Source organism: Acipenser ruthenus, chromosome 11 (genome assembly GCF_902713425.1).
Source record: "Acipenser ruthenus chromosome 11, fAciRut3.2 maternal haplotype, whole genome shotgun sequence".
NCBI lineage: Eukaryota > Metazoa > Chordata > Actinopteri > Acipenseriformes > Acipenseridae > Acipenser > Acipenser ruthenus.
Window position 1 is genome coordinate 9,743,676 of NC_081199.1, and position 11,522 is coordinate 9,755,197.

The 11,522-nt window shown below is 38.7% G+C and overlaps 1 protein-coding gene across 1 annotated transcript; it reads left to right on the forward strand.

The window, feature by feature from the left end:
- Positions 1–6,158: 6,158 nt before the first annotated feature.
- Positions 6,159–10,507, forward strand: LOC131739415 (uncharacterized). The gene is made up of 2 exons (XM_059033321.1): positions 6,159–6,725; positions 6,914–10,507. The coding sequence occupies exons 1-2, from the start codon at positions 6,518–6,520 to the stop codon at positions 8,110–8,112; spliced, it is 1,407 nt and encodes a 468-aa protein (XP_058889304.1). The 5' UTR covers positions 6,159–6,517; the 3' UTR covers positions 8,113–10,507.
- Positions 10,508–11,522: the final 1,015 nt, after the last annotated feature.

The window sequence follows — 11,522 nt, forward strand, 5'->3', positions numbered from 1 at the left end:
GTCTGGAGGTAGCTGGGTGCAGTCTGATCAAGGCATCTGTAGGCTAGTACAAGAGTCTTGAACTGGATGCGAGCGGTGATCGGGAGCCAGTGGAGCGAGCGGAGTAGTGGAGTAGCGTGGGCGAAGCGAGGTAGAGAGAACACCAGGCGAGCAGCAGAGTTCTGGATGAGCTGGAGCGGACGGGTGGCGGACGCAGGGAGGCCAGCCAGGAGGGAGTTGCAGTAGTCTAGGCGGGAGAGTAACTTATTAGCACTGTGTTGGGCTTCAGGGCTGGCCAGTGGTAAGATAGTAGAACGTTAACATCTGCTCTGAAGAGACACACATGGCACAGCGTTGGAGTTTAACAGAATGCAATGTAGAGGACGAGAGATACAATGAGGCAACATTGTTTATAGTGTCGGTGAGGCTAAACTACCATTGCTAGAACCAAGATCTAAGACTTTAACAAATACCACGGTGTACAATAAAACCTTGAGTGTTCCTAAATTGCTTTTAGGAATACCTTGGTTATTCAAACAGCTCTCTGGTAGCCTGTCATGCTGTCTACAATGCTCTTCTGCCGTCACAGAAAATGAGCTAAACAAACCCCCATATCTCTGGTCAGTACAGTTCTATAAGTTAATAAAGGAGTTGTATTGTAATTATAGATGGTGATTTTTCCATTGGGAATTGAGTATGGAATTCACTTTACAGTAAAATCCAACTATCAAATATATTTTACAAACACCCAGTGGTTCAGATAATAGATTTATATAATACAAGTTTGATGGTATATTTAATATGCAGATGATTGCAGGATTTAATGCCTGTACTTAATTGTAACTGAGTATAACAAACAGTCTAGTATTCCCATTATTTAAACCAACACTTTAAAATCAAGATTTTCCTTGGACTTGTAATGAATTATTGGGTACCCTTCTGCTGAGTTTTAGGAAAATGGTCCCGAAAACGTTCATAAAGGATCACATACATAATTAGAGAAAAAAAAATAACTTTTTACTTGTCAAAGCTGCTTATAGTTTATATGGACAGTGCCAGATATCTGAATGGAGTGATATTACTGAGATCCAGTCCAGCTGACAGGCTGTGATTGGCTGACTCGGTGGTTGCGGGTACAGGATTGGTTGCTTTCGACAGTGCAAAGTATTGATTGGCTGGTTTTGGTGGATAACACAATACATTTGGAACAATTGTGTTCTTGTTTAGTATTTGCTGTCCAATAGATGTGAACGGAGCTTTCATTACGACAAGTCAAAATGAAAGAGCTGGCACTTGCGTGGATTGATTTAAAAACTGGATTCAGTTGATGCTGTGACGTTCCAGCTGCATCTACTATCAGGTAAAAGCCTGTTAGAGCTGGAAGCTGATTGGCTGACAGTATTGAAAAATGAGAAAATGAAAAAAGCATAACCATCTCCGAAACAGAAAATGTCATTAAGCAAAATGTACTTTAACAAAACATCCTTAAAGTTTGTGAAAAGGATCCAATAAGAGGCTTTCTCATACTTGTCCAATCTAAAACTGCACATTTTTTCATTGTTCCCAAAAAACACAATGCAACCTACACATGTTGTCAAATGAATTCATAAAAGATTATGAAGGACATATTAAAACTGTAGATTTTAATGGGCCATGCTACTGTATTTTGTATCAGCACTAAATTGCTGTTTATATATTTCTTGTTCAGGCAGCGAAATACAAGCTCCTTTGGCAGTTTATAAAATTAATAGAATAATAAACACTCTTTTATTCATATAAACAGCTTCGTTTTCCCTCCTTAGCTTTGGAGCATTCGGTGTATAGGAGGAATAAGCAAAAATTGTAAAGTGAGTAAAGAAGCAATATGCTGACATTGCTGCTGTTTCAATAAACGACACGCTTGTGTTCATTCTTTTTGGCACATTAAAGAGAGGAGCAGTTTGAATGCTCCGTGCTATTTTTGACTCTGAATTTCTGTTTGCATACATTTGCATACCCTAGTGCAAATTAAGCAATGAATATGCAAATGAGGTAGTGATAGCTATGGCAGAGGTGTTTCTGCCAAGTGTACAGAACAGGCTATCCCAGCAGCCTTTGCTGCCAGTTTGGAAGGCGGGTGCGGGGGACGGGGGGTGGGGGGCATTTCTGGACAATCCAAGGACTATAGAATGGGAACTAAATGAAGTGGGTGCTGTTAAGTGAAGTATTAAGTGTTTTAAAACACTTGCAATGTATCCTCCACCAGTATAGCTGCCAACATATGCCTCACTGGCCAATACTTGGGCTGCTTGCCAGAAATCCCAGTTTAGCCGTACACTGTAGCTTTTATTAGACTGTTGGGTTCTTGTTTGCTGTGGCGTACTGTACCTAAATGACTTCAGATTATGCACGAGGTGCGATTTGTTGGCATCAGAGCCTGAAAATAAGTCTGCTCTCTGCATTTTAATGCCTGTCAGGGGTGCACAAGCCTGTCACTGTAACTGATCCTCAGTATAATCAGACCACATAACTAATCCCACTGCAAATCACTCGTGCAAATAAGGCATTGCCATTATCTGGAGCAAAAGTCCTCATTTAGAGCCTCTGCGGTTTGGTGGCTTTTGGTGGAAACTGGACCGGAATCAAACTGGACTCACGCCTGAAGGCGTTTATTACAATCAGATGATGGGCTCTCTCATGCAATAGTATGCAAGAGGCGTGTGGCAGTTCATTATAGCAACCTTTTCTAAGCACTAAAACAAAACAAAAAATGTATGTAGCATATTTTACCTTCCAAAAGTTAGGGGAAAACTATTTGAAAAAGTCCTGGAATGGGGGTGATAGTGTATGTTCACATTTCCAGGTTTTGGTTAAAATTATCAAATTAGATTGTTCCAGGTAACCTAAAAACAACAGACCCTTTATGTTTTATAATGGGGGCTCAAACTAGACTAAATGCTAATGGATTGAGGGACAGTTTTTTTTTTTCCAGGGCTTCTTTTACACATGTAGGCTGAAAAGCAAACAGTCCAACAGGGTTAACCTGTTACATGACCCTCAACACCCTGTAATGCACATGATAAATACAGTAGTGAGCTGCTCTGCAGAGTGATGCCTTACTCACCTACTAATTGGTAAACAGTCAGAGCAGTATCCAGCATTTCACTCCCTCTTTCCAGTCAGTAGATCGGACACACTTATATAGAGGGATGATAGTTGGCATTCAGTATCATGAGCAGCAGTTACATTTTTTAAAAGAGATTTTGCTGCAGATTTCCACCCCCAATTTCTCCAGGTTAATTGAGAATGGTCATGTATCCCTCCTAATCAATCTAAACGTCTTAGACTGTTCATTTCAAAGCAGTGCTGTTTTGGCTGACCGTAAACGTTTCTATTTTTCTGTCCATGTCCAGGCAGTTTAACAACACCTCTTTAAATCTGCATGATATTTACAACAAGGGTGGGACCAGGGTGGTGGTGGGGGGGGGGGGGGGGGAGTCAGCCAAGCAAATCAAGTCACTGGCAGTGCTGAAAGAGCCAACGGACTCCGAGATCTATCTTCTTGCAGCATGCAATGCCTCCCATACATACTGTATTAAGAAGCTGTCAATCAATCGACTATTTGATAGATTTATAATTGGCTTTGATGATTGGAAAACTTTAACGGTCACTCCGGTCAACATAAGTGATCTGACCCCTCACCTGTCTTGGAGAAAAAAAGAAAAAAAAGACCTACAGTGCCCCACCAACAGTCATAGCTGTGCTTCAAAATTAAAAATATCTGTGCATGAACTGAGAGGTCAAGGGCGCCCTTCCTACACTAAATCAATGTGGACACCAGACCCCATATCCACGGCAAATTACTCATCTTAAACTGTCCGACAACTTGACAGTACAGCAGTAGAGCTAGAGGTCGCCGGGTCATGTGACCACGTCAGTATATCTGCAGCCCCAAGGAGCTGGCTCAGGCACTTCCTGTCGGTTTAGGAAAATATTAGCCAATAAAAAAAAAAAAAATCACAACCGATTGATTCTTTCCTCCAACACAGACAGGGTGAGAGAAAGCGCTGGAGGCTAAGTGCTCTGTCTGTCATTTATCTTTGATATGTCAAGTCTGTGTGGTTAAATAGCAACATATCCTTAGACAAACAGAAAACACAGTGCAAATACCAGGATCGAGTTAAGGCTTAATAAACTCATGGAGGTAATCATTTTCCTCTAATCTGATCTCTCCAGGTGCAATAAGCTATGGTGCACTCTGGCGTTATTGGAGAAGCATGGGGAGAGAGAGGCATCTAGTAACCAGCCCTAGCTCAAGATGATTATATACGAGAGGGTTATCCGCAATGAGCAGTACTTTATTGATCTACACAGCAACAGATCCTTATACTGGGACCTATAACTCTGGCAACACTTTAGGGATCCGTTATAAGTAATTATAAACAACAGCAAAAAAATAATATAATAATAATAATAATAATAATAATAATAATAATAATAATACCTGTATTGCAAAAGCAAAGCAGCCCCATACAATTGGTGAGACTGATAAAGACAGATAGGGATAGAAAGACAAACAGACCAGAAAAGACAGGCAGACAGACTATATCCATTATAACTGATTGTAAACAAACAAAAAATGTCAAAAGTGAATAATAATAGTTGTATTATTTCTAATTGTTAACAGCATAATTAATAACATGTTTATAGATTGTTTATAATCACTTATACCGGATAGCTAAACTAAAATGTTGCCATAATTCTTACCCTTGCTATATCATAGACCTCCTATACGCGTTGGTAAAACTTTATATTAAGGTGCTGCTTATTAATGTTTTACAAATGTTTTAGAAATATATAATATATGTTTAATAACTATGTTATAGGGTGTCAATACAGCATTATGGATGGTTTATAATCATGGACTAGCCATAGACGGAATTACAGTTATATAAAGGGAACAGCTTTTAGCCACCTATTCTACTTTGGGATGTTTAAATGTAATTCCATCTATAGCTATTGCATTTTTATAAACCACATATAATCATTTATTAACACTGTATAACATAATTATTAAGCATATATAATATATTTATAAAACATTAATATGCAGCACCTTAATATAAAGTGTTACCCATGCATCTATCTAAAGGTAAGACATCAATGTATAAAAATCACACTTCAAAATTTGAAAGTAAATTTGGGGACAAAAATGCTTATCACACACATGCAAATACAAACATAATAAGCAGTTCATGCTAAATACTTTCAGGCATCATCTACTATTTGTGCCATGAAAAGCATTTACTATCATTTGGTAAGTATTCCACACTAACTGGATTGCTCTACAATTAATGTTTTTTTTTTTTTTTTTTTAAATGTATTCAAGAGAAAAGGGCTTTTGTAAATCACCTTGTATACAATGAGGAAAGAAATACAGAACAGATAGTTTCCAGAAGAAAATAGATACGTATATGTCACAATATTATTATCCAAGTAGTTGCTGATAAACAGAGTAATCCCCTAAAGTGTATAATCAGAGAGTAATGTGTAAAGAGTAAGCAGCAGTTAAATCGAATACGCGGCTTCATGCTTTTTGATTTCTGCAGGTGATTACAATTTGACTCACATGTACTCTATATATATTATATCTCCCGGATGATTTGAAACATTAATATTATATGCTGGTGTGCTCTGTAAATACAGCTTTAATATAGCTCCTCTGAACAGGGAATTGTAGCTTCTTTTAAGGAATTCACCACAACACACACACCATTAAAATGAAAATAGCCTTCCTGTGCATTCGGCTCTGCTGCCTCATTCCTGGAGTTGTATTAAAGGACCCTGGTAATTAGATGATCACAAAATGTACCAGAGGCTCAGCTTTCATTCTGTGGTCCAAATTACAAACCGTCATATTTTTAAAGTCATGCTGACATTCTTCAGTCCGTGGGGCCTGCCAAAAACAACTAAAGCAAGGCTTGTTTTGGCAGCTGATCAAAATCGAGGCCCAGGCAGAGAAACCGAAAACATTTACACAGCTGGACCCCCGAAATCCAGCGTGTTTTCTAAAGCCCTCTGCAGGACAGTGAGCTGCAGAGTTTCTGAAGGGGTCGAGTGTCCCTGTGGCACCTCCACCCCGCTCCCCACTGTGTCTGGGACCAGTGCAAACACTATACACCAGAAACTAGGTGGTCTGATTCTGAGGGAGAGAGAAAAGGGAACAGACTGGTAGCAGAAAGTAGGTGGATTTTCTGGTTCAATAACACCGTTTGGGTAGTAAGTGTTATTTCCTAATTGCTTATGCCTCAAATGTATAGAAAATGGCTATTATTCCCCACAAACTTTGCTTTTGTGACCAGGACAGTGATATTTTGAAATTTACCTATTTTCCAGAACATTCCAGATAGATTCACTGCTGAGTAAACTTGGAGTAACTTCTAGAACTTTCTAGAACTTTCCAGTAATATAAATAGTAGTATAAATACAGGGGCCTTAAGCCCACCAGTTCAGTTTAGTTCCAGCTGCCTAAGTGGATACATATCTGCATTTTTCTGAGATGGCATCAAGAGGCTGCAAGCATCCGGCAGACGCATTTTGCTATGTCTGCGGCCAATTTATCAAGACAAGAGCGAAAAAGTACTCAGTGGAAGCATCTGCTAAGATGTGTGAGGCCTACAAGGCATATTTCGGCATGCCTGTCGGGGATCAAGACAAACCCTGGGCACCTCATTTCACCTGCGAGCACTGCAAAAAAACTCTGGAAGGTAAGATGGACAATTGTTGCTTGGAATTTTATGTTATAAAATTTGTTAAAATTTTTAAAATTGTAAAAGTTTTTAATTTTAAAATGTTTTACAATTTTCAATGTTATTGAAAAAATATATCATATATGAAAAATGTTGTGAGAATCTCTTACACATTAGTCATGGGTGAAATAAATGTATTTTTGTAGGATGGTACAGAGGGGAAAAGAGAGCCATGAAGTTCGCTATCCCAAGAATTTGGCGGGAACCCACTGACCACTCAAGCAACTGCTACTTCTGCATGGTGGACCCTTCCAAACGTCGGCCTGGCAAGAATGCACCTGCTATCACGTATCCAGACCTTCCTTCATCCATCGCCCCGGTGCCACACTGCAATGAGCTCCCTGTACCCACTCCTCCGGAGAGAGAGCAGCCGTCTTTAGAAGAGAGCAGCAAGTCAGAGAGCGAGGAAGATGTTGTAGATCCAGATGACAATTTCAGAGGTGGAGCTGAGGAGAGAAACCCATACTACCCCAACCAAAAAGACCTCAACGACTTGATTAGAAATCTTGGTCTCACCAAGTCCAATGCCGAGCTTTTGACGTCTAGGCTCAAGCAGTGGAACTTGTTGGATGAAAGTGTGCAAGTCGCAGATCAGAGGAAGCGTCACCAACCTTTTTCCAGCTTCTTCACCCGTCAAGATGGGCTCTGCTTCTGCCACAATGTGACCAGTCTGTTCGATGCAATCGGAATCGCCTGTAACCAGAATGAGTGGCGCCTCTTCATTGACAGCTCATCCAGGAGCCTCAAAGCCGTGCTGCTCCATAATGGTAACAAGTACCCATCTCTTCCCCTGGCTCACTCGGTGCACCTCAAAGATGATGAGTACGGCTGGAAGGTCATAGGAGACTTCAAAATGGTGGCATTCCTGATGGGTCTCCAAGGCGGTTTTACCAAGTTTCCCTGCTATCTTTGCCTTTGGGACAGCAGGGACACCAAGGCGCACTACCACAGGCGGGACTGGCCGCAGCGGACCGAGTTCTCTGTGGGGAGGAACAACGTCAAGTGGGAGCCACTGGTGGACCCCCGGAAGGTGCTGATGCGACCACTGCACATCAAATTGGGCCTTATGAAACAATTTGTCAGAGCTCTAGATAAGGAGTCGGCAGCCTTCAAGTACCTTCAAGACTTCTTCCCTAAGCTGTCTGAGGCAAAGGTCAAAGCCGATGTCTTCGTCGGACCACAGATAAAGAAGATCCTGGAGTGCAATGAATTCCCCAAGACGCTCACTAGTAAGGAGAAAGCGGCTTGGAACAGCTTTGTCGCAGTGGTTCGGGGCTTCCTGGGCAATCACAAGGCCGAAAACTATGTGGAGCTGGTTGAGACCAAGGACAGTATAACGAGATGATGATGGGAGACTACATTTGGGGGCTGATTCGTGAAAGTGATTTACAGTATAATCGTAAATCTCGAAAAACTACTCACTTCTAAATCTTTTGTAGTCATTTTCGTATTACTTTAGTATAAATACATGTTAATTTGGATTCATATGTTGTTTTTTTCTGACCTTATGTGAACGAAAAGACACAAATTCGCCCGTTTTCTCATTGGAAATAGGTAAATTTCAAAATATCACTGTCCTGGTCACAAAAGCAAAGTTTGTGGGGAATAATAGCCATTTTCTATACTTTTGAGGCATAAGCAATTAGGAAATAACACTTACTACCCAGGAACAAAAATTGTGTTACATAGTGTAATTGGTGTCAGTGTGAAAATATACTGAAGCAACACTAGGGTATACAATAGCACTGCCATCAAATTGTAGTACAGTTATTTGTAATCAAGTATCTGTATATTTTCTCAGTATTGATACAATTAATAGTCAAAATATTTGTCTACCTGACAGATTTTTTTTTTAGTTTCTATTACAATTTATCCCAGCATAATTCATGATAACATCATTAAAGTATCTGGAACGTTCACAAGTCAAATTGCATTATGGGGAGCCACAACCTTACCGTGTTATAATCAATTCCGCACTATAACAGGTCGCATTATAACAGGGTAGCACTGTAGTTACTTAGTAAATACATTTGTACTTACACAGAATTACAATGTACTTAATGAAGTAACTATACTACTAAACCCTAACCCTAACTCTCAACCTAACCCTAAACCTAACCATAACCCTATCTCTTAACCTAACCCTAAACCTAACCATAACCCTTTCTGATACAATTGTGTACTTCCATACAGTAAAACCTGCCAACTCATGACCACTCATGGGAGTAAGGAAAAGTGGTCGCTTGTAAGAGGTGGTCTCTCTTCAAAGGTCAGCTGTAAAATGGGCACTTTTACGTTGTACAGAAAGGCTACTTTTGTTACTGATGTTCCATGTACAATTTTAATCGCATACTTCAAAAGGCTTCTCACTACACTATTTTTTTTATTAACTTTACATATAGTATACAGTACAGTACTGTATTTAAAATCTCTTGGTGGGTTTATTAATATTTATGTTAATCAAAAGAAGAGAATTTAGTACTAGTGCTTATTTTCTAGACTGTGAACTAAAAAGAAAAATTATACAATCATTATCAAAAAGACCAAAATGTTCTCTAAAAAAATGTGTCTGGTTTCAGTCTACAGTACCTTGACTCATAATCGGCAAGAATTTCTGCCTTCCATCATAACAGGTTTTGGATTTGTGTTTTTCCGACTCTGTTCGACAACTTGACACCATCTGGTACAGGCTTCTAACTGTGATATTGCTTTAACTCGTTGGTCCAGGGTAAACGACAGTACTCTAACTTACAGTCGTGTGCACCTTTCTTCCGGTTCAACAAGCTCACATATTGTTTAAGTTCCTGTTCAAGTTAACATCTGTGTAAAGCTGTAGTAATGCAGAAACTGTAACAAGCAAAAGAAAAAATCTTTAGCTGGAAACTTCAAAGAAATGCAGACTGATACGCAGAGAGTGGTTTCTCCTACAGGTTTCTTTCTACAGATGGGAGTAAGAAGATATGGTCGCTAGTCGCAGATAAGAGGTGATCGCGCTTCACAGTTAAATTATAGAGGAAAAACATTCTGTGGCCTCTGCAAATAGTCGCTTGTGACTGGGGGTCTCTCTTCAGAGGAGGTTACTAAGGCAGGTTTTACTGTATATCATGCAAAAAGATTTACACATGAAGTACATTGTAACTATGAATAATAACATTGCAATTATGTGTAAGTACACATGTATTTACTAAGTAACTGCTATGTAAATACACAGTAATTAGTAATTATGAATTGTTACCGATTTTACAGGAAACAAATATTTTCTAAACTATTTTCTGAAATATGTAAAAAAAAATTAAATAAAGCAATAAAGAATAGGAGCTTGTATGCTGCAATAAAACAGAAGAAATGTAGCAACTCGGGAACTTAACATATACTGCTAAACCAAATGAAAGTAATTTCAGGGTCTTTGCAAATTAAATTAATCATAAGAGAGTATCTCCTAGTTTGGCTTTGGGGGGTATTTCATTTAATCTGCATTTACGTTTATTTTATGATTGATTTATGCGAACTGGTTTGTTGGTCTTTATTTGCTATTACATTCTGAATTAGTAAATGAGATTTAATTGTTTGAATTGCTAGGGGATTCTAGAAAATGAGTCCAGCAGATCTTGGTGCCTCCAGACAACCTTCTATTGGAATAGGAACAGAATAGTTCAGCAAACTGCACGGACTGGCACCCTGCATGTCATGAAGAAAACTATTAATAATGTCAAGAACCTTCTACAGTGCTGTACAGTATGTTATTTACACTCCATGTGGTCCACTATGAAAGGTGCTATATAAAAATAAAGATATTATTATTATTATTAGTAGTAGTATTAGTATTATTATACATTTTACAATGTGTTGCTCTGGTCTTTCTGCTTTATTGTATAATAACAGAAGGGGACTGAAATAACATGTTAAATTTGACATTTGACTGTGGTCTATTAGCCTATTATTCCACAGTCAAATGGTAAAAAGAAAACAGAACACATACTGGTAATTCAAAGCAGCCGGCGGTTACCTGTTTTTTACTGTCTTGTTTTTCTGAAGGGACCCTGTTTTTCTTGTAACAGGTCCTAAGGGAGAAAGGCAAGCCAGCTGTTGTCAGGTTTAGGGTTATTCCAACCCTGCCTGTGTGTTCAATTTCAGTTGCTTACTGTAGTGCTACTTTAATAGGAGTTAGCAGAAAAATATGTGGGGAAACAGTTAGCATATTAATATATCAGTTTAATTGTTTGCAGTGTATTAAATCTGCTGTGGTGTTTAATGTTCAAAAAGGATTTCAACTCCCATGGGCCAGATTGTGACAATGGACTCCTCAAAGCAGAACATTTTAAAATGTTTTGGGGTTTTTTTTGTAATGCTTTCAAATTATTATTTTTTTATTCAGTAGCTTCACTTTTCTTCTTCCAGTGCAGTTTTTTCTTTCTTTCTTATTTATGAACATGCACTGCACAGTTTTACCAATCTCAGAGAAAGCCTGGACTGCTTACAATATATATATATATATATATATATATATATATATATATATATATATATATATATATATATATACATATAGAGAGAGAGAGAGAGAGAGAGAGAGAGAGAGAGAGAGAGAGAGAGAATTAAAAACTCTAAAAAGCCTAGATCAAATTTCCAAAAACTTTACAAATACTTAAAGTAATACAGTTATATTTGTCTTGTTTAATGGGACACCACCTTTGACCAATTTTACTGGAACCCACAAGCCTACACTAAAACAACCAAGCTGGGAAAACAACACAA